Genomic DNA, 27124 nt, shown 5'->3' with positions numbered 1-27124 from the left:
CCAGAGTGAAAAAGCTAAGGGCCAGTGCCCAGGTCCTGAGTTTAAGCCCCAATACTGGCACTAAATAAAAAAATAAATAAATATTTATGTGGCATGCTGCCACAAGAAGATGGATTCCATTCACCACTAGCTGTCTTCACGGTACTGATATGAGTGTTAGGCTTAGAAAGAAAGAATAAGGGGCAGAGGACAAAGACACACATAGTTGGAGTCCCTGTTACAGGTGTGGCCAGACTGGTCATTGTGTTGGTTCTGATTTTCCTGGATTCTGGAGACGTCACTTTAGGAGAGAAATCTGGTTCCCAGGAGATGACTCCTCCAGTTCCAGGGTGCAGCCTGATCACCACAGGTGATTATCCTCATTTGGGGGGTGTCTGTCCTGCAAGGCTCTGTGCTATTCATTATGGAGGGGGGGGGCGCAGCACTTTGTCATCAAAGATGCTATTGCTCAGTCCTGACTTTTCTGGAACCCAAGGTGATGGCAAAGTGGAGATAATGGCTTAGGCCAAAGCATATACGAAATGGACTCCGGGGATGTCAAGCTTCATTTGTTTTTAGGTAATTGGTAGCAAAAAACAACATGTTTAAGTATCTGTTACAAAGACACTTTCTGGAGCTCACAAGTGGACCCCTCTAGGGTGCCAGTGGGCAGCATTTGGCTTTGGAGATGGCTGGAGAGCACTTCCCACCCCTAGGCCCAGCAGGGGCCCGGCCCGCCGTGGCTGGGGCAGGTACAGTGCAGTACTGGCTCTGAGGCCCTCGTCTGTAAGCTTCCTCCCTGTAAGCTGCGAAGCCGGCGCGCGCGTGTCCGCCGCCGCGCGCGTGTCCCCCGCCGCGCGCGTGTCCCCCCCGCGCGCGTGTCCCCCGCCGCGCGCGTGTCCCCCGCCGCGCGCGTGTCCCCCCCGCGCGCGTGTCCCCCGCCGCGCGCGTGTCCCCCCCGCGCGCGTGTCCGCCGCCGCGCGCGTGTCCCCCCCCGCGCGCGTGTCCCCCCCCGCGCGCGTGTCCCCCGCCACGCGCGTCCACCTCCCCACTTCCCGGCACTGCGACTCCCCTGTGCGCCCCGCGCCCCGGCCTTCTCAGCCGCCCCCGCCTCTCTCTCTGTCTCTGAAATAAACTAATAATGACAAGAAGAAGAAGAGGAAGAAGAATTCTAGAGCCGCGCTCTTAGCCGCACCTGGGAGAGCAGGACGGCGCAGCGACTCCACAGACAGCGCCGTTCCCGCCACGGCGGTTTCGTCTACTGCGCAGGCGCGGCGCTAGACTTCCCGGAACCTCACCCCCCCCTCATGAGGGCCAACCCACTTCCGAGAGAAGTAGGGATGAGCCGAATCCCCATTTCTCTCCAAGATGGTACAAACCATCCTCTGGCCAATCAGAAAGCTTCTTTTAACACCGCCTCCATGGAGTTACTCTTTCCCTCCCTCCCTCCCCCGATTCTCCTGAGGGGGTGGGGGCGGGAGATAAGAATGATTGACATCATCTCAGACCATTTGCCAAGCGGGGTGAAATCGAAAAGCAGACACTGTTTCCAGTTGTCTCGCGTGCGACGTCTATTAGTCCCGCCCCCTGATCCTAATAGGTCTATGCGTGCCTGCGGTGGGCGGGAGCTTTGGGCAGTAGCCACTTGAGGTATAGCAGGAGGGAAGGGCGGGGCAAGAGTTGCAAAGCTTGCGTGTCTGGCGGGACGCTTTGGGGTGTGAGGTTGATCGGGTTGTTCCTTCCCAGCTTCGCAGTCGGCGGAGCCCCGACCCACCGGGAGTCCAGGGTTCGGCGTCCCCCGCGGTCGATCCGGGGGTCCTGCGTCCCCGCGGAGCCCGCCGCCGCCGCCTGCCTCGGCCTGGTCCGGGGAGGGGCCGGTTGCCATGGTGAAGCTGGCCGCCAAGTGCATCCTGGCCGGTGAGTCTTGAGTGCGGCGGTCCGCGCGCCCCGCGAGCTTTTTGTTGAAGTAAATTCCCCTCCTTCGTCCCGAAGGCGATCTGCTGCAAAATCCCACGGAGTACATTGCATCAGGCGGGCAGAATGAGCTGCTCCAGCGCTGCAGGTTCGGGTCCCCGCTCCCCGGCCCCCCGCAGCCGCCTCCCCGCGTGCAGCCGGCTGGAGGCCCGACGGGCATCAGCGGGGACGCCTGCAGCACCCGAGGTTAGGCAACAGCCACTCGGTAGTCTTATAAGGATTCTTTTCCTGACCGGCCCCCTCTGATGATAGATGTAGGAGCAGTGATTGATGGAAGTGAGTTCCGAGAGGCCCCTGTTGGTTGGTTAAGACCCCAGGTTACTGCAATGTCCATTCTCAGAAAACACCCAGCCTTGCCAAACAGGAACCTTGTTTTATTGACCGACACACCCAACACCCACAACAACGCCTGGAATATAGTAGGTGCGCGGTCCCAACTTGTAGAATGAGGTCTGGGTTGGGTCTTACATACTTGTAATCCTAGCCACTGGGGAAGGCAGAGACAGGAGGATCCTCTTTTGAGGCCAGCCTGGGGAAAAGTTAGCAAGACCCTCACCTCAACCAACGAGCTAGGCATGATGACACTCATTATATTTGTAATCCCAGTAGTAGAGAGGCCAAAGTAAGAAGATGAAGGTCCAAGAAGCAGCAAGAAGTTGTATTGGGGGGGGTGGGGGGGGAGATTTTATTGTCATTCCTGTTGTACAGACTGAGGGTAGAGATGGTATTAAAGTGACTTTTCAAGTTTGAAAGAAGAAAGGGTCACACAGAAAAGATGGCTGACAGTCATAACTCTTGCCTTGGTAGAGCAGAAAATGAAGGCTCTGGCAAGATGGCAGAGCACCGTGTTTTGTTGCCAAATTCTGCCTGCTGTTCTTCCCACCTGTTGCATTTCCCAAGGTCCCATTTTTCACTCAGGTAGGCTCCCCTGTGTGCCAGCTCTTCCTCTTGTTTCCTTTTTAGTTCAGCCTGTGTGATGGAGCTCTCCCCTGGCACTTCTGCGTGCCAGCACATGACAGGACAGACTGTTACTCCCTCCTTGTGTGACAGTCATCCTTGTGTACAGATAGCACATGAGGCCCAGAGCAGTGAGGATACTTGTCCTGGTCACACAGCTTAGTGTCTGTCAAGCCCCCCGCCTTTTGCTCTTCCTTCCTCCTTGCCCCATAGGACTGGTCCAGCCTCCACCAGAGGCCCCTGACCTCCAGCCTGGCCCTCCACCTCCATCTTCAGCCTCCTTTCTAAGCCTCAAGGACCTCTCCCCTTGGATGTCTCCAGAAAGACCCCAGCCCAGTAAAACAGCCCCCCCCCTACACACACACACACACACACACACACACACACGTGCTCACACAAGCATGTATGCACACTTGCTAGTTCTGATTCCTCTCACCCGTTGGAGGCCTGTAGTTCTTTTCTCTGTGGCATAACTCGTCATCAGGGAACCTGATGTTCAGTGACAGGTGTGTTTGTTTCTTGAGCATCTACTATTTGTGAGCCTTTGTGCCAGGGGTGATGGGTGAGTCAGCCCTGCCCCCACTCCATGTGTGTGACAAGCTAGAGTGAGGCCACCACACGTCCCAGTGCCTCCCAGGAGTCACATTCCATGGAGCACCCAAGGGACCAGCTGCCACTTGTGCTGTCAGATGAGGAGAAAAGCCATGGTGGGCATTGCTCTGTGTTCTATTTACTTTAAAAGTACATCAGTCATCCTGATCGTGCCCAGCACTTCGCATAGTAACTCAGATGCCCATATTCCTGGGAAGCAGGAGCGGTTTTGCTACTATTTTATACACATAATAACTGAAGCCCAGAGAGACTAAGTAACTGACTTGATGCTGCACAGCCAAGTGAGTGGTAGAGCTGGCACTGGCTCCTGAGTCTCCTTGGGTTCTGTAACATGCTGAATCTATGCATGCAAGGATAATAATAATAGGTGTGCCACCCTGCAGGGTGGTTTTGAGTTTAGATCTCATACTAGCAGCAGGATTGCAACGGACACCCGGGCAGAGACAAAAGAGGGCAGGGCGCCCTCTGGTGGCACAGAGAAAAGCTGATTGGCTTTATTGGCCAGAGCGGGCAGCCCGGAAGGAGGTGGCTGCGAACAAGTCCAGGGGGCTGAGAGAGGACAGGCGCAGAATCCGGGGTTTGTGTCGCAAGGTGGTGAGGGGTTGACTTGAAAGGAGAAACCACAGGCAGGCGCCGGTGGCGCACGCCTGTCATCCTAGCCACTCAGGAGCCTGAGGTCAGAGGGTCAGGGTTCAAAGCCAGCCCGGACAGGAAAGTTTGTAAAACTCTTCTCTCTAATTAAACACACAAAAACCGTAAGTGGAGCTGGGGCTCAAGCAGTAAAGCACCAGCCTTGTCAGCACCCAGGCCCTGAGTTCCAGCCCCAGGACACACACACACACACACACACACACACACACACATACACACACGGAAAGGTGCCATAGCGCAGTTCTGTTGTGTGAGGGCCCCTCTGTTGATGCTGGGCTGGGCCAGGTAGTGCTAGGAGAGAATCAAAGCCAGAGGGCTGCTGGCTTGGCGTGCGCAGGCAAGGCCCTGTCAGGAGAATGCGAAGGGCTTAGCTCCATGCCAGAGCACTGGCCTCGCGTGCTGAGGCCCTGGGTTCCAGTCCCAGCACCGCACCCGCAAAACAAAGCTAACTTGTGCTTTGGGCATTGCTGCAGGGAAGTGTTCAGTCACGGGCTTCGGAGGCTTGGGGGAGCCTGAAGAGCACGAAGGAGGAACAGGGACCCCACAGAGCCAAGTGCCCACCTCTGAGGAGGGGCACTGCCTGCTGTCCCTTACACCGCCCCATCATGGAGCCCAACCCCAGCTTGGGGCCTGTGTTTTGAGGCCTGTCCTGAGCACACATATCAGAGTTCAGGAGGGAGGTGGGAGCCAGGCTGAACAGCGCGCACTCCCATAGGATGGAAATTAAACGGATCAGAGAAGACAGACCACTGAGGCAGCGTGGGCATGACCACAAGAACGAGCACCGTCTCTTGGCTGGGGACAGGGAAGAGGGTGGGATCATCAGAACCAGAAGTTCCAGGAGGGTGCTGGGAGCAGAGGGCAGAGCCCTAAGAAGGGCGCTGCGCACCGCGCCGGCCCTGTAAGAGTGGGATGGGGCCAGCTGGGAGTGCATAGAATGTGGAACCGGAACCAGGGACGGGAACCAGCCGCTACCGCAGCCAGAGGCTGCGGCCCGGATGGCACTGGGGTGACAGCAGGAAAGCAGGAGAGCCCCAATCCCAGCAGGGCAGGGTGGAGCATAGCAGCAGGGGGCCTGGGGAAGGGGGTGTGTGCAGGTTTTGCGGGGACAGCCAAGGACAGGCAGAGGAAGGAGGGGATGTGGACGCAGGAGGAGGTGATGGTTGCGTCTGGGGACTGCCGGGGGGGAAGGTGGTGGCATCTGCTGAGATGGGTGGGGGACTGGGGCGTGGCCTGAGCCCACCCCTCCCTCGGAGGCTTCCACAGTCACCAGCAATCCAGCCAGCGTGGAAGGGGGATCCTGCCTTGAGCATGACAGCCAAGAAATGATGCCAGGAGCAGGGGGCCGGGGCAGGTGCAGGCGCAAGAAGGCCTGGATAGGGCTGGGAAGGTGGCTTGGTGGCAGATTGCTTGCCTGGCATGCACGAAGCCCTGGGTTCGATTCCTCAGTACCACATACACAGAAAAAGTGGTGCTGTGGCTCAAGTGGTAGAGTGCTAGCCTTGAGTCAAAAGAAGTTCAGAGACAGTGCCCAGGCCCTGAGTTCAAGCCCCAGGACTGGCCAAAAAACAACAACAACAACAAAGAAGGCCTGGACAGAGACAGGAAGGTCCACCTTTGGGGAGGCAGAGGATGGAAAAGTGGTGGCAGGGGGGTGGAGGAACGCCCGGCGAGCGCAGGATGCTGAGGCCACTAAGAACTGCTGCCCCGCCTTGCGAGGACACCTGGAGGGTGGGCCACACGATGCACTGGTTGGACCCCGTCTTGTCCCCCAGTCCCTCTTACGGATGTGCTTATCAGCAATGCCGCCGCCTCCCCAGGCTCTCGCCCCTCCGGGCCCGGCAGGCAGGGAAAGAGCCAATCCAGGAGATTTCACAGGCAGGAAGAGCCCAGGTCTGACTGGATCCAGTTGGAATTGGGAGGTGGGTCCAGTCAAGGGGCAGAGGAGGGGAAATGTCTGGGACCCCTGAGGGCTCCAGTGGTGAAGGCCTGGAGGGCCGTGTCTGGCATGGGCTAGAAACGGTGTTTGAGTGGCTGTGGGGGATGGGGCTGACAGGAGGGGGCGTGGCAGTGGGGCATGGCCGGAGTTAACCGGTTCATGGTGGGGGCACACCTTGGCTTCCTCCCAGGAAGCTGGTAGCAGGTAGAAAAGTCCTGACTGGCCCTCTCCAGCCTGGAGGAGTCACATACAACGAAATCCTACCTGTAGTCAAGTAATCATCTCACAAGAGAAAATTATAGGTGGGAAAAGTAAAAATGGAGCCACGAACAGAGCGGCAGACAAGAAGTCATGCATGGAGCAGCACGTTATGATTGGTGAAATAGGGAGCGACTCAGAGACCCCCTCCCAGGGCCAAGTAATCGTGGAGCAGAAAACGTGCTGGGGTTCAAGCCCCACAACCGACCAAAAAAAAGTCATAGCATTATAGCCGGGCGCTGGTGGCTCACGCCTGTAATCCTAGCTACTCAGGAGGCTGAGATCTAAGGATCGCGGTTCAAAGCCAGCCCGGGCAGGAGAGACCGTGAGACTCCTATCTCCAATAAACCACCAGAAAACCGGAAGTGGCGCTGTAGCTCAAGTGGTAGAGCGCTCGCCTTGAGCTGAAGAGCTGAAGGACAGCGCCCAGGCCCAGAGTTCAAGCCCCACGACAGACAAAAAAAAAAAAAAGAAAACGTGCTGGGGGCGCGGGGCAGGGTGATGGGTAAGACAAGGTAGGAAAGATCGACAAATCAAAGCAAGTCTCTGTGGAGGTCAGGCAGGGGAGGAGCTCCAGGCTCAGTTGCCCTCAAAGTCTCAGGAAGGGTTCAGATAAATCCTGTAGATCTTTCGGTTTGTTTGGTTGGTTGATTGTTTGTTTGTTTGGTTGGTTGGTTTTGTGCCTGTACTGGGACTTGAACTCAGGGCCTGGGTACTGTTCTTTAACTTTTTCACCTAAGGCTGGAGCTCTACCACTGGAGCCACACCTCCACTTCCAGCTTTTTGATGGTTCAGTGGATAAGAGTCTCACAGACTTTTCTGCCCAGGCTGACTTTGAACCACGTTCCTCAGATCTCAGCCTCCTGCGTAGTTAGGATTACAGGTGTGAGGCACCGGCGCCCCGCAGATCTTTAGTGTTGAGGCGTGGGTCTCTGGGGCTGGCAAGGGGAGCCAGCACACCCAGCAGGCAGGAGATGAACCTGGCGAGGCCCTCAGCTCCCCTCAGCTCCCCGGCTGTAAACATGCACACCAAGGTGGAGACAGACCGTGTCACTTGGCGGTGGATTTCCAGATGTGAAGTCCCTGCCCGCAGATACTTGATGACAGCTGATGACAGCGCCGACTCAGGTGGGCTCAGCCAAGCAAGGCCACCCGCCAGCCCACCCCCTCCTCTCTCCCATCCAGACTCCCGAGTAACATCCAGTGTCAGGTGACTGCTTCCCCCAAGGGATGTGTCTCACGGTGGCTGCTTTTGTGGGGGCTCCGGGACCCTCCTGAACCTCTGCTCCCCTCTGGATCCTTTCCTGGGTGGAAGGCGTGTGGGACATGTCGAGATGTGCTCTGGCCTTCAGAGCTTTGAAGCTGGCTCTCAGGAGGGCCCTGCCTGCGACCTCCCTGCGCCCAGAAAAGCCGAGGACCACGGCTTTGAACTCTAACTGGTTTTTGGTTTCTAGACCAATGCCCTGGGCCAGGCGGTTCCCAAGTCTGATGGCTCCAAAGTGACATTTTTTTTTTTTCCTCAGGAGACCCAACGGTGGGCAAGACTGCCCTGGCACAGATCTTCCGCAGCGACGGAGCGCATTTCCAGAAGAACTACACTCTGGTAAGCTGCGGGCCCAGGCCTGGCTGTGCGGGGAGCGGCAGGGGGAGGGGCATCGGGGCAGGGGCAGGCCATGTGAGGACTGAGAAATCACTTGGTACCAGATGGACACGGCTGCCCGGCCTCTGCCCCGGATGGACGTCCGCCAGCACCAACAGTTTTGTGTGGCCTTCAATGACAGTTATGGCCTTTGGCAGAAAAAAGTTTCTCCAACCCCTGGCTTAAAAAGAAGTGGGATGCCAGGCACCTGGCCTTCACACCTGTAACCCTCAACTTCTCAGGAGGCTGAGAGCTGAGGGTCACAGTTGGAAGCCAGCCGGGGCTGGAAAGTCCAGAAGACTTTTATCTCCAATGAACCACCAAAAAGCCAAAAGTAGAGCTGTGGCAGCTCAAGTGGTAGAGCACTGGCCTGGAGTGAGAGAGCTGCAGGACAGGCTCTTTGCCTGTGCTCAAGCCCTTGTGCCGGCCACAGAAGAAAAGGAAAAAGAAAGTGGCTGGCCCTGAGGGAGGGGCTCTGCAGAATTCCTAGAAGACACGCTAGAATCTGCCGATGACGGGACACCCCGTGGCCGCCAGGGAGGCCTCCGGCTTGTGCACTTTTGTCACAGCATAAACACGAAGGCTTGGGGTACCCCAGGGAGCCAGGGTCTCCCCCACTATGGCCCCTGACGCCCGTGTTCTTGGTATCCCACAGACCACAGGGGTGGATTTGGTGGTGAAGACAGTGCCGGTTCCCGACACGGGCGACAGTGTGGTGAGCTGCTCCTTGGGTCTGGTCTCTCACGTGGGGGCGGGGGGCGGGGGGAGGGATGTGTCCACAGTGGTAGGCCCAGGCCTAGATGGTCTGAGCACACGAGGGGATCCAGGGGAAGGAAGGAGAGTGGGTTCCCCTCTCTGTGAATGGGGAGCTCTTGAACTTGACCTTGGAGGATGCTGTGTCTGTATGGCCTTCTCCCGTGAGGCGATCCCAGAGTCCATGAGCAAGGGAGCGGGGGAAAGGTGAGAAAAGGCCTAGGCCAGGCCCAGGCAGCCGCACTCAGGGCGGACCCTGATGCTGACAAGTGGCCAGCACAGACAGCCAGGGCCAGAAGCTGGCCTGGCAGTGTCCATGCAGGGGGGTGGGGGTCCTGCAGTGTGGGCTGGGGGGCTCCCAGGGCTAGGGAAGGCTGACACTGGTGGGAAGGAGCATTACACCTTCCTTTGCATCCTCAGATGGGTGCTGAATGCCTTCAGTCCCCCAGCACCTCCCCCCCCCCCCCCCCCCCCCCGTGACCTCTTTTCAAAAGAACTATTAAGACTGGAAAACCAATTTGGTGGAGAAAGTACAGAAGGGCCTTTTGGAATGGAGGGTCACCTGTGCCTGCTGTTTAGTTCCCTGTTCTCCAGGCGGGGTGTCGCACGCAGGGTGAGGCAGGAGCCACAGTGCCACCCCTACGGGAACTCCATTTTCTCCACATGGTCGTGGACATACGTGTCTCCTGCCGGGGAGCGGGGAGGATTTACAGCGGGGTGCCACCCCCCCCCCCCAGTCTTTCCTGGGACCTGCTTCTCTCTCCAGGAGCTCTTCATATTCGACTCGGCGGGCAAGGAGCTGTTTTCTGAAATGCTGGACAGACTGGCAAGTAGCAAGCTCCCATCCTAAACCCCTGCCCTGCCCCCCCCATACCCAGAGGTGCCCCGTGATGGAGCTCCCCAGAAAGTCACTGAAAGAACCAGCTCCTCCGGGGAACACCCACCCCCAAGCTGCAGGTTAGATCCTCCCAGCCCCATCCTGAAGATCCCTTTCAGGTCCCTATCTCAGGCTTTCCAGGCGGCGCCACGTGTCCCTGCCCTCCCTGTCCAGAGTGGCCCAGACTCTCTTCCCATCATGCCCTCTCCTGGGTTTGCTGAGTACCTCTCTACTGTGCCCACCAGCCACTATCCTGTCCCACTAGCGAGCCTTCCACGGTGATACTCCCTAACCCCAGCCAGAGAGCTCATGAGAAAGACCTGAGTTTCTAAAGCCTTCTCTTCCTCCCCCCCCCCCACCATTGTTGTTGTTGTTGTTGTTTGTGGGGCGTGGGGCTTGAGCTCTGGGCCTGGGCGCTGTCCCTACGCTCTTCAGCTCAAGGCGAGCGCTCTACTGCTTGAGCCACAGCGCCACTTCCGTTTTTTCTAGTGGTTTATTGGAGATAAGAGTCTCACGGACTTTCCTGCCTGGGCTGGCTTTGAATCTCGATCCTCAGATCTCAGCCTCCTGAGTAGCTAGGATGACAGGTGTGAGCCACCGGCGCCCCGCTTTTCTCTCCCTTTCAAAGGACAGCCACATTTTATAGAAATGGCCTTCCCCTTTGTTATCTGCGGCAGAGCTGAGGGTGGAGGTTTCGCCACTGTTGATGGTTTCATGGTGGCAGAGCGCAGCCTCAGCCTCTCCACTCAGCTGTTCTGAAGCCTGCTGGCTGGGCCAGACACTGCCCAGCACCTCCACATGGACACCAGACAGGAGCCCTCCCACTCCTCCCCTGCCTGCCACCAAGCCTGGCTGCCAAGTGTCCCCGGGGTGAGCTGTGGCACCCCTGGGGTGACCTTTCTTGACTCCAACCCCTAACCCAGAAGCCAAATGTCCCCTGCTCACGCGGCCGCAGGAAGGAGTCCCTTGCATGCTCCTGACGTGTCCTCTGGCCCTGCACAGTGGGAGAACCCCAACGTGCTGTGCCTGGTCTACGATGTGACAAGCCAGACATCCTTCAGCAACTGTGGCAAGTGGCTGGAGAAAGCCCGGTCCCAGATCCCAGGCATGACACTCCCAGGTAGGAGTGCCAGCCCCTGAGCAGGTGGCACAGGGTCATGGCCTACATGGTGGCGAGTGCAGCCTGAGCTCTGCTCTGCGTGTGTGTGTGTGTGTGTGTGTGTGTGTGTGTGTGTGTACACTCGTGCATGTGCCAGTCCTGGAGCTTGAACTTAGGGCTTGGATGCTGTTCCCTACCTTTTTTGCTCAAGGCTGGCACTGTACCTCTTGAGCCATGGTTCTGTTTTCCAGCCTTTTGCTGGTTAATTGGAGATAAGAGTCTCACAGACTTTCCTGCCTGGGTTGGCTTGGAACTGCAATCCTCAGATCTCAGCCTCCTGAGTAGCTAGGATTACAGTCGTGAGCCTGGGCACTGGGCCTGGCTGTGCTCTGTGGGGGCCATGCGTGAGACCCTAGCCCTCTCAGATCGCTCGGTATGGCAGGAACCATGCTACTCACCTGGCAGGGCTGGGATGAGGCCCTGGATCCTAAGACGGGGGGTGCTGTAACATGGATTGATACTTCCAGAAGGCTCCTTGAAAGAGCCTCATTTTTTCCTGTATGTGGGGGTCCAGTCATGATGTCACTTCTGAATGCTTTCAAGCAGTTCATTTTTCATCCCTATGTGAGATCAACAGATTCTCATTAGCGGGCCGGACAGCAGGCTAAGACATTCACCACAGCCCACACAGCTGGTCTCAGCCAGCTTACCTCCGCGTCCCTGACTCTGAGCCCAGCCCCGAGATTAGCACTAATGACCATTTTGTAAGTTTGTCCCATGTGCCAGGAATTAACCACAAATGCTCACAGAAATCGTAGCCCTCGCCTCAAGAAGTCAAGACCCAGATACACATGAAGCCCTGAGAAAAGGCTAAGCAGAAAGCTGCCCATTAAAGAAGCAACAGCCACCTGTCCTCTGCGGACCTTGGGGGAGGGGGAGGGGTGCAGCTGGAGGGACCCTGCTGGTCCTCCCCACCCAGTCAGAAGCAGCGAGCTGGCTCCTGTCTTCTGCCAGCCGCCTTCATGGCCGGCCGCTGGTCAGTGCGACACTGGGGCTCTCTCTTCTGAGCAGGTGTCTTGGTGGGGAATAAGACGGACCTAGCCAGCAGACGCACAGTGGATGCAGACCAGGCACAGGCGTGGGCGCTGGGCCAAGGGCTGGAATGGTTTGAGACGTCCGTGGTGAGTACCCCAGCTGGAGTGGGCGTCTGAGGAAGGGCCCTCAGGTGACCTCACACATGCCAGGCAGCCTGGCAGAGTCGCTCTGGAGCTGGCGTTGACCTTCCAGCTCCAGATCGTCACTCAGTGGAGCAAGATTGACTGAAGCCGTAGGCGGCCCGCCCAGGGGACAGCTGCGTCTCTGTCAGGAGATGTGGGAGGGAGAGGTAGTGTGGGCCCGGTGGTATTTTGGGGGTCTTTCCCAAGTCAGTCCTGCGGTAAAGTGACTCACTCGTCCAGTTCGTGCGGGATAGCGGCCTCCTCTCTGCCGAGAGCCAGCCACCCGCAACACGTGGCCTCCTGCTCCTTCTCGTCCCTCCCTGCTGCAGCCCCCTGGAGGCCCCCACCTCATAAAGTGCCCAGCACACTTGAGCAGGAGCCCCCAAAGCCGGACAATCACCAGCTATCATACTCCTACCATGATCTGATCTAGGCTGCCCCGCACCACGGAACCCCCTCCTGTGTTGGGGGGGGCGGTTCTAGACTCACAACTTCCTGCAGCCAAGGCCCAACAGTTGACACTGGCTGCACTAGTCAGGTGCCCAGGGTGAGCTTTGCCCTGTGGGAACAAGGGTGGCCCTGGACAGCGTGGCCCAGAGGCCTGGAGGCCTGGCACAGCCGTGATCAGAAGTGTGGCTCAGTGTGGGGCCACCAGATGCCCTGTCTGGGCCTCCAGGAGTGGCTCATCTTCTCGGCCTCCTTCTGCTGCGGCCTCTGCCCCGGACCCATTGAGGCCACAGCCAGTGGCCATGTAGACAGGCGCTTCCTCAGTGTCCCATGTGGCCACTTCCGGAAGGAAGAAATGTGGCAGTCAGTGCTGCCTGCCCGCCCTCAGAAGGACCAGGAGTCAGAAGTAGCTGCAGCCCTTGGCTTGTGATGGACAGCACGGTGCCTCGGGCGCCCCCTGCAGGCCGAGGACGTAAGACCAGCTCCCGGCAAAGCGCTAGCCTAGGAAGGGAAGGGCAAGAGCACTTAGCAATATCCAACGCACAGCACACAGGAGACGGCGGCTGTCTGTCTAGCGCAGACGCCTCCCCAGTATCTTGCTTTTACTGTTACTACAGAGACAAATGCCACCGATGCCTCTGGCCCCGTGATCACAAATGTTAAATTAATGGAGCGTGTGCTGGGCAGGGCCGTCCCCATCCGTCGAGCCCACCTTGGGGGGGGTTTGCACCCACAACTCTTGAGAGCCCCCCAAAGAGCCCCCCGTGTCTCCAGCCTCGGAAATGAAGAGCCGCCCCACATGTTCCTCACCCAGAGCCCCCAGGCTGCGGGTTCCACGCTCCTCAGGTGCTGCAGTGGGCAGAGATGAATGGAGCTGGAGGAGGCCGGGCTAAGTACTCAGTACTGACTGCCAGCTAACTCCTCCCCCCTGAGTTGGTACTAGCAGCAGCTCAGTGCAGAAAGCTGTAATTAAAAAGGAAACGTAACCACACGCTGTCTGAGATACAGCCAGGCCGCAGTGCCAGGCATTCTCCGACCTGGCCTGTTCTTACACGTGGGGCCCAGAGGAGGGTCCTCAGTGATTCTCTGGCTTCCTCGTGCCCTTCAGTGTTTGACATTTTTGGGCCAAAACAGACAAAAAGATTTTCTTACAACAGAAGTGAGGGGAAAATTTTAAATCCCTTGTTGGTCACTGTTAGGACAGTATCAAATCGACAAGCATTCACATTCACTCCCTGGGGGTGACTGCCCCCTCCCCCAACCTCTAGCGGTCGGCAACATTTGTGGGGGGTCTACTATGTGGTAGGTATTTTGCGCATGTTATCATTTTGTTTGTTTGGGGGTGACTGGGGTTTGAACGTAGGGCCTCAAGCTTGTGCACTTGAGCTACACCCCTAGCCCTCTTGTTTTCTTTTGTTGTTTAGAGAATCTACTGCTTTCCTCCATGCTGGCCTCCTAGCCTCATGCTCCTTCCTTTTCTAGCTCTCCTGCCGCTGCGATCACAGGCATGAACTACCACTCACAGCTTGTATTTGAGATAGGGTCTCACTTCCTTCCCCCTAGGCTGGCCTTGAATTATAGTCCCTTCAACTCTGCCTCCGGTTGCCAGACATCCATTGTCGATTTAACTGCCTTAGGGCTCTTGAGGCCAGAATCCTAAACTAGATTGAGGGCTAATCTGGGCTCACTGTAAGGGATGCTGGCTTTAAATAGGCCTATCTATCGGCATCCAGACTATGTACATGAGATTATGATTAGTCATGTGACACAAGGACTCCCGCCACAGTCAGGAGTGTTTGGAAAGCAACTCCATTTCCATCAGGAGGACCCGGGGTGTCTGTTGAGGCCTGCCCACCTTACTCCTTTTGCTGGGAGACCCAAGTCCATTCTGCTGTGCACCACATGGGCCTCCGCTCTGCTCAGAGCCATGGCGAGCTACACTGAGTGATGGGAGACTCCGCACAGCAAGGGTCTGAGCCCTTCTGCTCACGCAGTCTATCTTTCTGCCCCTTCCCCAGTTCCCTCTGCCATCCCCCCAACCCCTCCCCCCCCCCTCGGCTCCACTTGGTGGCCCTGGCTGGAAGGTCCCTGGGACTTTCTGCCCGGCCCTCATCGCTCGGTGCACTTGAGCCTCCCACTGCATCCTGGGAAGGCTGGCTGCTCCGCTCCAGGGTCTGGGACAGGCTGGGTTCCTCACCAGCCAGCTGGGCTCTGCACCTGCCGGGGCCTGGTCTACTCATCTGTGAAATGCACATGATGCATCTGCGGCATCCCCGTCTCGTTGGGGACACTTCACAGCCTCTGCTCAGGGCACGCCTTGGCCAGCCGCTCAGCAATGATGCCTCCAGGTTCCCACCGTCAGGACTGTGGTGAGCTCTGTGCCGACTTCTGAAGAAAACAAATAGGCAGCTGAGTGTAGTTGTTCGTGCCTGTAATCCCAGCTCTCGGGGTCTGAGATAGGAGGATCATCAATTCCAGGTCAGCCTGACTCACATCGTGAGATCCTGTCTTCAAGACGACAAAGGAAGAACCAAAAAGCTCCTAGGAGGGGCCTCCGTCCTCTCTCAGCTAATCCCAAAAAGGGTCTCACGTCGCAGGAAAGGTGGCTGTATAGAAAGAGACCCAGGCCCCTGGTTCTCCTCATTGTCCATACCTGTAATCCTAACTACTTAGGAGCTGAGATCTGAGGATTGTGATTGGAAGCCAGCTAGGCAAACATCCAAGGAAATCCTATTTCCAATTAGCCACATAAAAGCTGGACTTGGAGCTGTGGTTCAGGTGGTAGAGCACCAGCCTTAAGCATAAAAGCTAAGGAACAGTGCCCAGGCCCTGAGTTCAAGCCCCAGGACTGCCCTCTTCCCCCACAGAAGAAAAAAAAAAGCTCCCAGGCGTACTCAGAGTAAGGGAACCGTGGCTGGCGTCAGTGCTGGCTCCTGCCCGGGCCTCCTGGCCTGGGCTGCCTGGTCCCTCTTGATACCTCCCGTGGTCTGGGGGTCAGGAAGGCTCCTGTGCAGCCATGTGGTTTCCCTGCTTCTCCTGGTCCCCCTTCTTCACTCCCACCCTCCAGGCAGGGTGGCCCCAATCTACCTGTCAGCTGAGCCAAGAAGGGGTCTCTTTTGAACATCCTGCCACACAGCCTGTGGCTGTCTTCCCATTCCTGGTCATCTCTGGCTCTCAGTTTCCTCCTGTAACCCAGCACCTTCTGAAAGGGGCCCAGATGTGGGCAGAGGCCAAGCAAGGGACCCAGCATGGGCGCTGGCTCCCGTGGATGGGAAAGAACCAGGCTTTCTCTTGTCTTCCAGAAGGAGATGGACCACTACGAAGCCCCTTTCCACTGCCTGGCCAAGCAGTTCCACCACCTGTACCGGGAGAGGGTGGACAGCTTCCACGCCCTGGTCTGAGGGCCCCAGCCTCCGCTGCCCCAGCTCGGGGCTGCCCCCAGCTCCCAGGCCCGCCCCGGCACTGGAGGGTGAGATGTCTCCACGCTCCCCCTGTGTCCTGACCGCTGTAAATAAAATGAGAGCAGAACGTAGTGGCCACGCCCCCTCCTGTCCTTGGCCCTGGGCATCTGGTTCCATTCTGCATCTTGACTGTAGCCACAGCAGCGCCATTGGCCTGGAAGGAGGTGGGACTCTGCCTGCACCCTCCCCTTCCCTCCCCCCTACACCTCCAAACACTCGGGGATGGGGGCCTCCTGTCCACCCTGCAGGCTGCAGAAGGGCCCCAAGCCCGGCCAGCCTCTTCCCCACCAAAGAGCCCAGTCAACCTCTGCCTGCAGTGGCCGCCTCAAGCCAGCTGCATGCCCAGCTCTGCTGTTTTGCATCCTGCATCCATTGCCAGATTAATCTTGTAAAGCACCCCTTTAGTCCTGTCTCTCCTCGGACAGCAGGCGCACCGAGCTGGCAGCGACCCAAGGGCTCCTGGGACCATCACCTCCCCCCGGGCGCCCCACTTCCTCAGCCTCAGCGCCCCCCAGGGCTTCACCATGCCCCTATGCAAGGTGGGAAGGGGGTGTTGTGCCAAGAACACTAGCTTTGGGGCGACTGCTGGGCGCACGCCAGCGGTGGTAGCAGTAACGGGAGTTGCTCTGGTCACCATTTATAACCGTGGTCCACGGGGCTGAGCCAGGCGAGTCCCACCTCTACTGCGTGAAGTCTGCTGGCATCCCTGTTAATAATAATAATAATGAAGGGCCATGCTTCACACCCGTGGCTCACGCCTGTGATCCTAGCTTCTCAGGAGGCTGAGGTCTGAGGATCACGGTTCAAAGCCAGCCTGAGCAGAACAGTCCCATGTGACTCATCTCCAGTTAACCAGTGAAAAGCTACAAGTAGAAGTGTGGCTCAAGTGGTAGAGCACCAGCCGTGAGTGGGAAAAGCTGAAGCAAGACCAAAAGGTCCTGAGTTCAAGCCCTTGTACCAGCCCCCTCCCCTCCAAAAAAATGAGGCCCCAAAGGGCATCCAGGCCCAGCCCAGCCTGTTCCCGCCACCTCTGCCTTGGCAGGAGCCCATGGCAGTCCTACCCTTGAGCCAGGGTCTCTGTGAGTGGGGCGTCCGGGGTGCCCGCCGGCGCCAGGCCCCCACAGACCCCCATCCTGCACTCGTGGCAGGCTCCTCACTGCACTCCATCACAAAGCTACCCCCGCAGGACGTGTGTCTGGGCACACAGGACACCAGGCTGCCACACAAGGCCTTCAGCAGACAGCCAAGGAACGTGGTGGGGCTGGGGGGGGGGGGTTTCTGTTCCCCAGAATGGATCAGGAAGTACAGAGGAGCCCGTGAGCACCGTGGTCTCTCAGCTCCCATCTTCCTGTCTATGAGGAGCCGCAGTGGCCGCAGCCACTATCCCTGCCCTCCTCCCCCTCCCCCCACCCCGCTGAACTCTGCAAGGAAGCCCCCAGAGAATCCTGCAACTGGACACTGCCAGGAAGAGGCGGCTGGCGCCACGCTCCCCTGCTGGACGCTGGCGGGGCTTCAGAGCCAGCGCACGCTGTTGCCGGCCAGGGAGAAGGCCGCCTTGAGGGAGCCTGGACAGGCCCTCAGCAGGGACGTCCAGGTGGCACTGGTGCTGCCGCAGGGAGGCTGGGGATGCCTGTCGGGAAAGGGAGCAGGTGGCATGCAGTGGGCTCTGACAGGGACTCGCGGGGAGGGGAATCCTGTGGCCAGAACCAGGCAAGAGCTGCCTCCCGCCTGGAGAACCGGGCGGGGGGGGGGGGGGGGGGGGGAAGGGGGCCTGGTCCTCTGGCAGAACTAAAGAGGACACTGCCTGTCTCCTGGGGAGACCCAACCCCAAGTCCTCAGAGATTGCAGCCAATAGCGTCAGACTGTAAACGTGGGGGGTGGGGCAGGGGAGAGGGAGATGTGCTGTGCAGTCCAAGGCACCCCAGAAAGAAGAGGGGAGATGAGATTTGAACAAAAGACTCAATTTTTGAACAGGCTGGTCCGAGTTGTAAGGACTTGAGAGGCTCAGATAGACCAGGTCAGGCTGCTGTGAAACCCGCGGGAAGGCAGAGCAGTCTGGCATGAAGTGGGTTGGGCACTGTAGCTCAAGCTTACAATCCCAGCTACTCAGGAAGTGGAGATCTGTAGGATCACAGTTTAAGTCTAGCTGGGGTAAGGAGTTAGCAAGACTCCCATCTCAACAAAACAAGCTGGGTACATGCCTGTCACGTTAGATGCTCGGGAGGCAGAGGTAGAAGGATTGGGATCCGAGGCTAGCTCTGGCAAAAACAAATGAGACTCTACGTGAAAAACAAGGCCAAAAGGGCTGCAGGCATAACTCAAGCGGCATAGCACCTACCTAGCTAAACAAAGCCCTGAGTTCAAACCCAGTCTCCTCCCACCACAGCCACCATATAAAAAGAGGAGAGAGGAAGGAAGGAAGGAAGGAAGGAAGGAAGGAAGGAAGGAAGGAAGGAAGGAAGGAAGGAAGGAAGGAAGGAAGGAAGGAAGGAAGGAAATGGCTTGGGTTTGGAGCTCACTGTTTTGCAATTCACTCAGTAAGCTGCCTCAACAAGTAGATAAACAGCTGAGAGCATTTCTGATGGTACAGAAAGCTAAGTGGAGCCATTGAGTCAGTGGGCAGGAAGGACTTTGAAGAGAAGTGACATCTGAAATCTGACAGCCATGTGACCATCTGGGGTAAACGTCCTAGAAAGTAGGACAAAATGCCTACCTCCTGTGCCCTAGGCAGCAAATGCAAAGGCCCTGGGGCTCCACACTTGGGAGTTGTTTCCTTTTTCATCCCAAATTAGAGTTTTGCGCTCCCTAATACACACACACACACACACACACACACATCCTTTTTCTCCAGAGCACTGATTGACTTTTTAAGTGCGTTGTCCTTTATTTCAGAGGCGGAAAACAGAGAGAGAGAGAGAGAGAGAGAGACACTTCAGGTTGCAAATGGTTAGTGACAGGGCCAGGATGAAGCGGTGGACTCATGGTAGTTGTGGATCGGCTGCCTGTACTGTCCTCTCCACAGGTAAGCAGAGCTGATGAATTTGAACAGGACCCTGGTGGAGAGCTCCATTCCATCTCAAAAAGGCAAGAGCACCCAAGCTCAATAGGAGAAAATATTGATCGAGCTGGTTTTAGGTCTCACCGTGCTGGGAGGGGAACGTGTGGGTTAGTCATTATGAAACAGCTTTGGGGTGGAGGGGATTGGCTCAGGTGGGACCCGGGCTGGGGGCAGGGCGGGGAGCCCAATCTGGTGGGTCTCTGGAGCATGGGCCTCTATGGGATCCTTTCTCGGATCATCCAGAGAGACAGGAGTTTGTGGGAAAATGCCAGCTTCTGATCAAAAGATCACAGTCCACGTGCAACTGTGTGTGCTTAGGCAAGACCCTTGGCCTCTCTGGTGCTTCAAGTGAGAGTGTTACCAGCCCGACTGATTTTTTCAATATAAAACCTTTCACGAGGGGGCTGGGAAGGTGGCTCAGTGGTAGAGTGCTTGCCTTGCATGCATGAGGCCCTGGGTTCGATTCCTCAGCACCACATAAGCAGAAAAAAGCCAGAAGTGGTGCTGTGGCTCAAGTGGTAGAGTGCTAGCCTTGAGCTGAAGAGCTGAGGGACAGCACCCAGGCCCAGAGTTCAAGGCCCATGACTGGCAAAAAAAAAAAAAAAAAAAAAACCTTTCACGAGGCTCAATGCATAGGAGCTGATGTCCCTATTTTCTATAAGTATGCTGAATTACATGCTTAATTTTAAAAAAGAAGAGAGCGAGAGAGAAAAAAAGGAAAAGAAAAGAAAGAAAGAAAGAAAACACAAGGAAGGGAAGAAAGGAGGGGAGCCAGAAGAAAAGGAGGGGGAGGGGAAAAGGAACGCGAGTGCAAATCGGAAAATGATCCCAATCCCAAGGACAGTCGCCGTGTCCCTGGGCAGATGGTTCTCTCCCGCCATCTCTGTACAGAAGTGCAGTTTTCAAAGCCAAAAAAAAAAAAAAAAAAAAAATCTGAGGAAGCTTTCCTTACTATTAGCATCCTATCTCTTTCTCCTAACTTCATGTCTTGTGGTAGTGTTTGGAGTTCGTTGTGTTTTGATCAATGGTGGGGCTTGAACTCAGGGCCTGGGCGCTGTCCCTGAGCTTTTTCACTCAAGGCTGGTGTTCCACCCCTTGAGTCACACCTCCACTTTGGCCTTTCTGATAGTTAACTGGAGATAAGAGTCTCAAGGATCTGTCAGCCTGCACTGGCCTCCAAGTGTGATCCTCGGATCTCGGCCTCCTGTGTATCTAGGATTACAGGTGTTGTGCCACAGGTGCTCTGCTTACTGAATTCTTTTATAATCATGGAAGTGGCCTTGTTTTATAAAGAGGACAGCACAGCACCCACCATGAGCACAATAGAAGTTGTGGGATTTGGGCCCATGTGCTTGTCCTGTTCTATGTCTGTTACTGTTATTGGCTCATAGTTTAAACTATGAGAAGATTTTTCTGTAAAGGTCCATTTGAACTTTTTTTTTTTTTTGGCCAGTACTGGGGTTGGAACTTAGCGCCTCATACTTGTTCAGGTTGCTTGTTCAGCTAGCAGTCTACCACTTGAGCCATGCCTCCAGCCCAGCTTTTTGCTGGTTAATTGGAAATGAATCACACAAGACTTTTCTGCCCAGGTTGACTGTGAATGATGATCTTCTGGATCTTAGCCTCCTGAGTCGCTAAGATTACAGGCATAACCCGCCAGCATCTGGCTCTGCATTTGGATACTCATGACACAATTCATGGGCTCTACACAATTACAAACGCAGGCAGTCAGCCACGGGCAGCTGACCAAAAGCCCATGCAGATCTGTCTTAACATGAATCGAGTGATTTTGCGGGCCTTATGTAACCTGACAGAGCTAGGGAACAAAACGTTTCCTATCCCTGGTTTAAACCAAACATGAGCTGGATGCTGGTGACTCTCACCTTTAATCCTAGCTACTCAAGAGGCTGAGATCTGAGGATCTCTGTGCAAAGCCAGCCTGGGAAGAAAAGTTTTTGAGACTCTTATTTCCAATTAATCACCAAAAAGCCAGAAGTAGAGGTGTGGCTCAAGTGGCAAAGCACCAGCCTTGTGCTAAGAAGCCAAACAAGATCATGAGGCCCTGAATTCAAGACCCAGGACTGGCACAATGAACAAACAAATCTGTTGCCAAATTGTTGCTAATAAAATGAACAGTAAGTCCTCTGGTCAGGTTCTAAGCAATCCATATTCCTGTCTTCATGGTCACTTCCAGGAGGGTCTTCCCAGTTGGCTAGTAAGCCATTTTAAATGATCATCTGTTGAAGGTCACAGGTCACAGGTCACTAGGTGTTGCCCAAGAAGAGCTCTTGAGTGAGCATTGCCCTTCTGTACCTTGTTATGGAACCTGTCCAGTTATTTCTTCAGGATAGAAGTGGAGACAGGAACTTTCTAGGTTAAAGCCTAGGACTCTTTCTAAAGTTTTAATCGCCCTCCATAAAAAGTGGTACCTATTCACACTTGAACCAGCAGGGAGTGGCTCCCTGGACAGCCTGCAGTTACTAATGAAAGGGATTGAAGGGGCAGAAAAGGACCTGGAAGAGAGGCCTGGGATGAGAGAAGCACGTGGCCCCATGGAGCCTTCTGCACCCCCAAACAACTGTCCACTTGTCAGGGCAGTGGGGTGTAAGTAGAGTCCAGGGGTGCAGTCCCACTGGTGGCTGAAGGTAGATTAAACCCTAAAGCAGCAATGCAATCAAGGCCAAGAACAAAGTCAAAGCAAAGCCTCTTCGATCCATTCTAATTAGGAGCTGCTTTTCCAGAGAAATCGGGAGCAGGCTGCCACGGCTGACAGCAAAAAGAAAAAAAAAAAAAAACCAAATTGCTGCAGCCCAGCGGTGCTGGGAGCTCCAGAGCTGGTCCACAGAGCTCCTCCACCATGCAGGAGCCCACTCTTCCGGGGGGGGGGGGTACAGAGTCTGAATGGCCAAGGTCAAAGGCTCACCGATCCTGAGCCTGGCTAAGGGCAGGGAAAGGTGGACAGGGCTGACCTGCTTTGCTCCTGGCTGCCTCCTCCCGGCTTTCTCCTCCCAGTCTCCTCCCCCTACCCTCCCACCCCCCTGCCCAGCTTTTCTTCCTTGCTGTAGCTTAAATACTAAACTTTATTTCAAGCTTGAGAAGAGTAGATAAAACTAAAGTATATGCTTGAGGTCTGGCTCTGCACACACCAATAGAGGGGCTGTGTCCACTGGCTTTGTGGCCTGGGCCCGGTGGATCTCTGATCTGTAGAGAAGATGCTCCACGAGGCCCCGCCCACTCAGACACGCCCTCTCCTTGTTGCCACGCCCACCTGGGGAACACACGTTTGTGTTGCCTTGCCCACCGCGGACACGCCCCCAAGCCGCCCCACCCTCCCGCGTTGCCACGCCCACCAGGACACGCCCTGTCCGTCTTGCCACGCCCCCCGGAATAGGTCTTATTTGTGCTGCCCTGCCACCCTGGAGTCCATGGGCCTTATGTGGCCTCCGTAGGGATGACTTTGCTTTGAATCTCAGGCCCTGTCTCCTGGGTGAAGTCACTAGGAGGGTGGCAAAGGCCACCATATGAAAGGGGGAGGGGCCGGCCAGTGTCGGTGAAGTGCCTCTCCCAGGGGCTTCCATTCACCCCTCCTTGCTTAGACACAGGTGGGGTTCCCACCCCAAAGAGGGATTATGGGGTGCTGTGAAGGTCCTGCCACCCCCACGGTGAGCCACCCGTGAGGGTCAGTGTGCAGCCAGGGGCTTCGTCACATGCACAGGGCAGGCCAGCCCCTCGCCACTGCCTCTTCTACCCGCCACTGTTGCACGGAGCCCCTAGATCCATCACCCAGCCCCCCTCCCCCACCCCTCACAGCTGGCCAGCTGAGCCCCTGGGCCCCTCCATGACAGCAGCAAGGGCGGCTGAGGCCAGACGAGGCAGGGGAGCGAAGGTGTGGCTGGCAGACCCTCCTGACCCCTTTTGAGGGCACTGGCTTCCAAGACCATCTGCTCAGGCAGGGCACTGGGGCAGAAATGGCAGCACCCGGCCAGCCACGTGCTGCTTCTGGGCTCATGAGGCCGGTCAGAGGCCTGGCTGGCCGCCTGCCACCATTTCCAGACCAGGCCACAGAGGGAGTCAGCTCCTGGCAAAGACCCTCTCCCATATCCCAGGTGGGGTATGGGGTCTCTGGCCTAAGAGGGCAAGTGGGATGGGGTGGGTGGGAGTGGACAGAGGCACAGGTGTTTTCTCCTTAGAAAGAGGAGTATGTGGGGGAGGGGGGGAAGGAGAGGCCCTCATGCTAGACACTCTCTGACCTACTTGGTGTCTCTAGCTGGGGTCCTCGGCCCTACCCTGCTGAGTCTCTGCTGAGTTCCTCTCACCAGCTCATCCACACGTTAACTGTTTTCCTTTCAAAGACCTTTCAGTGCAACCTTTCCTCTGTACTCGTCATGCCTCAGTTTCCCCACCTAGTGAATGGATACGTAGCAGTAACTTCCTTTTGGTTCCTCCAGGGAGACAGGGGCTCAGAGCCAAGTGATTGCTTTAGGACGTGATCCAAGCAGCACTGAAGGGAGGGGAGACCATGAGACCCAGAGGATGGGGGCCATCCCTTCTCCAGGGCCTTCATTGCCAGGGTCTCTGGGAGGTAGTATTGGGGGGCATACCTAGAATTACACATCAAGGGGCGTGAAAGCTGGAATATTTGTCCCTGAGCTCCCACGCAGTGGTGAGGGATGGAAGGGAAGCATGCACCTCCACTTCTTCCAGCATGGGTCTTACAGGCCAGCAGCATAACAAAAAGCTTCCAGCAAGAATTAAAACTGTAAGGCAGGTGTCAGGAGCTTATGCCTGTAATCCTAACTACTCAGGAGGCTGAGATCTGAGGCTTGAAGTTCAAGGCCCTGCCCGGCCAGGAAAGTCTGTAAGATTGGTATCTCCAATTAACCTGCAAAAAGCCAGAAATGTAGCTGTGGCTCAAGTAGTAGTGTTATTAGTAAGCAAAAACAGCTAAGGGAGCCTGGTGCTGGTGGCTCACACCTGTAATCCTAGCTACTCAGAAGGCTGAGATCTGAGGATTGCTGTTCAAAGCCAGTCCAGGCAAGAGAATGTGTGAGATTCTTATCTCCAATAAACCACCAGAAAACCAGTTGTGGTGATGTGGCACAAAGTTGTAGAGGGCTAGCCTTGAACAAAAAGAGCTCAGGGACAGTGCCCAGACCCTGAATTCAAGCCCCATGACCAACCAGACAAAGCTAAGGGACAGTTCCTGAACCCTAAGTTCTGGAGGTAGGGTAGAAGAAGATGGAGCCCAAAAGCAAAGCCCAGGAAGAGATGTGTAGAGGGACAAGGCTGTGTGTCCTATTGGGAACCCAGGAAGACTACATTTCCCAGTCTCCTTGTAGCATGCGGTGGCCAATAGAATGAGGGAGGAAGTAATAAATGGTACTTCCTGTCCATCCCACAGAATCCTCCCTCAGGGTCCTCTACTCTGTCTCTTCACAGGCCTACCAAAGCAAGGGTCTGCAAAACCTTCACTATAGAGACCAGAAGACAAACATTTTAGGTTCTCTGGACCACACTGTCCCTGTCATTGTGGTGCTAAGACAGTCATTGACAGAATGTAACTGAATAATATGACTGGGTCTCAATAAAACTTTATTTACAAACCATGAATTGCCAGCCTTCAACCTAGATGATGGGGGAGCCACTGGGTGGAAGGAATGTCCCTCCCTCCCCAATATCTTTGTGGAATGAACCCCACCAGCCATACCCTAGCCAACTTTCATTCAGTCCTGGGTGAGAAACCTTAGTTGTGTTACGACACTGAGACTTGGAGGAGCATTTTTATTTCTAGCAGGTAGCCTAGCCCAACTTGTAAGCTGGGGAGTGGCTGTGCCCATAGGCAGTGGAGGAAAGGAATATCTGGGAAAGGTAGAAGCCTTGTATTCCGAAGAACAGAAAGATGGGCTGGGCTGCAAAAGGAACACGTAAAGGGGTCTCTAGGAAATGGAATCTAGGAACTGAAAGTTTGACTAACATAGGAAAGGGAGACTAAAAAGGAACCATTCGCTGGCTGCCCGGCTGCCTACCGATAAACCTTGCATTTCCCTCCATTTCTCTGCCGGGGGCGGTGGAGTCCAAGAGCCCCTCACTGGCTGGCACGCCCTTCACTCTCACACCTGCTTAAGTCCCACCCTTCTTTGGGCACTTCATGAAATCCCTCTTGTTCCACTGAGCAAAGGTAACAGAGCTTCCCAGAAAGAGTACAAGCTTTGAGGCAGCCTAGGTTCACATGTAGGAGTCCAAGTTTGCTGAGCTTGGAAACTTCTATTTTTTATTTCATTCTTAGTCTCTCACATGAGGAAGAATTCTGAAAAGAACTGACTTTGGAGAAAGGTTTGAAGAAATGACTTCAAGCAAAGAACAAAGCTGGGATCACAACTAAGAAAACAGTTGACCCCTAAAGCATGATTCTAAAGGTTTGGGGAGAGACCTCAGAAAGATCTATTGTGGTGTCATCTAGACTCTTCTATACGTACCAAGAACTTCTAAGCATAGGTTGAAAACACTTTCTGAACTGGGCTGGTAGTTTCATACCTATATTCCTAGTTACTTTGGATGTGCAAGTAAGAAAATCAGGGTTCAAGTCCAGTTAGGGCAAAAGCATGAGACCCTATTGGAAGAAATTAAACATAGAAAGACTGGGGCATGGCCCAGATGGTAGAGGGCTTTGCCTAGCATTCATGAGGACATGGGTTTGATCCTCAGCACCACCAAAGAGAAACAGGGTGTCTACTGCCCTTCTCTTGAGCCTGGATGGATCTATGATAGCGCTGAGTGGAGCAGAATGGCCGGTGGAGGACAGCGGCAGTGACGTCTGCTTCCCTAGAAGGTGACACAGCTTTGCAGAGGCCCTCATCGTGCGGTGAGAAAACGCAACCACCAGGAGAGCCCAACCAGGCACGCTGAAGGTCTCACTGCCCATTTGGAGACAGAGTTCAGGATGAACCTAAGAAAGACTCAGGTTGCCCAGACAGCATGGTCTGCCCACAGTCCCCATGTGCCAGGCTGGGGAGGGAGGCAGACAGTGGTCTTGGCCCTGGAGGGTCTTTGATCTTGAGCAGCAGGGTCCCAGGACCAAATGCCCCCAGGTAGGGCAGGTGTGGAGGAAGGGAAAGGCCCTCTTCAAGTCAGGCCTCTGTAGGCTGATGCTCCCTGTCCAGGCAGAGCCTGCTGCCAGAATCTCGCCTTCCGCTTTCTTTATTTCTGTTTTCGACAAGCAGCCCTGACCTATTTGGGGACAGTTCTTGTCATCTGACTGTTTACTGTCCCCATCTCCCTCCTCTTACCATTGTCTCCATGACCCAATCTTCTTGCCCTGGGACCATCTAATTGGTGTGTGTGTGTGTGTGTGTGTGTGTGTGTGTGTGTCTGTGTGTGTCTGTGTGTCTATGTATGTGTCTGTGTCTGTGTGTCTGTGTATGTGTGTGTCCTGAGGCTTGAACTCAGGGCCTGGCCATTGTTCCTGAGCTTTTTTGCTCAAGGCTGGCACTCTACCACTTGAGCCACAGCTCTACTTCAGGCTTTTTCCTGACTAATTGGAGATTAAGGCTGGCTTCAAGCTTTGAGCCTCCGATCTCAGCTTCCTGAGTAGTGAGGATTACAGGCTCCCGGCCCATCTATTATTCTTTCACTTGCTCTTTCTCGAATTTTCTTCTCTCTTGAATGATCATCCCCACCCCACCCCCAACCCTCCTGCTAGTTCTTCTCCCTCTCCTCTGCTGAACTCTCATCTCCCCTCATTCACCTGCACCCCTTCCTGTGTCTTGGCAGCCCCTGCCTCCCTCTCCCCTCCCTCCTCCCTGTCTCCCCCGCGCCCGCCACTTCCCTTCTTCAATCTGGGCCTCTCAGTCCCCACCATCCCTGGCTCACCTCGAGCAGGACGGCTGGAGGGCGGAGGGTCCCAGAGGGGAGGGCCCGCTTGCCGTTATTTTATTTTTACAACGTCCTTGGCTGGATGGAGGTGTTTGTGGGGTGGGGGGACCAGGACAGCGAATCGCACAGGCAAGGAATGTAGGTCAGTCCCTGCCGGCCCCCGTGCAGGAGCGCCTGTCCTCTGGGGCCAGCTCTACGGGCGGCTGCCGCCTGGGCGACCCAGACCAGGACCCGGACCAGGACCCGGGCCAGGGCCAGCGCGTCTTCACTTCTGGAGGCCAAGGCGGGAGCTTCTCAGCTCTCTACCCTATCAGGTCTCAGGCCGGGCCTG

At 55.9% G+C, this 27124-nt stretch overlaps 1 protein-coding gene across 3 annotated transcripts; it reads left to right on the top strand.

Annotated features, from left to right (window-relative positions):
• The first annotated feature begins 1653 nt into the window (after positions 1 to 1653).
• Positions 1654 to 15922, top strand: Ift27 (intraflagellar transport 27). Of its 3 annotated transcripts, none has more exons than XM_042693211.1 (7): positions 1654 to 1896; positions 7894 to 7973; positions 8665 to 8724; positions 9529 to 9588; positions 10642 to 10759; positions 11810 to 11919; positions 15708 to 15880. In XM_042693211.1, exons 1-7 carry the CDS (start codon positions 1863 to 1865, stop codon positions 15801 to 15803), a joined length of 558 nt encoding a protein of 185 aa, XP_042549145.1. In that variant the 5' UTR covers positions 1654 to 1862; the 3' UTR covers positions 15804 to 15880. The 3 variants fall into 3 exon arrangements, with proteins under 3 accessions (XP_042549145.1, XP_042549143.1, XP_042549146.1); XM_042693209.1 differs by having other exon boundaries at positions 15705 to 15880; XM_042693212.1 differs by lacking the exon at positions 11810 to 11919 and having other exon boundaries at positions 15705 to 15922.
• Positions 15923 to 27124: the final 11202 nt, after the last annotated feature.

This window comes from Dipodomys spectabilis, unplaced genomic scaffold, assembly GCF_019054845.1.
Source record: "Dipodomys spectabilis isolate Male_0828 unplaced genomic scaffold, ASM1905484v1 ptg000163l, whole genome shotgun sequence".
Lineage (NCBI taxonomy): Eukaryota > Metazoa > Chordata > Mammalia > Rodentia > Heteromyidae > Dipodomys > Dipodomys spectabilis.
This window is presented reverse-complemented; position numbering and strand designations above follow the sequence as displayed.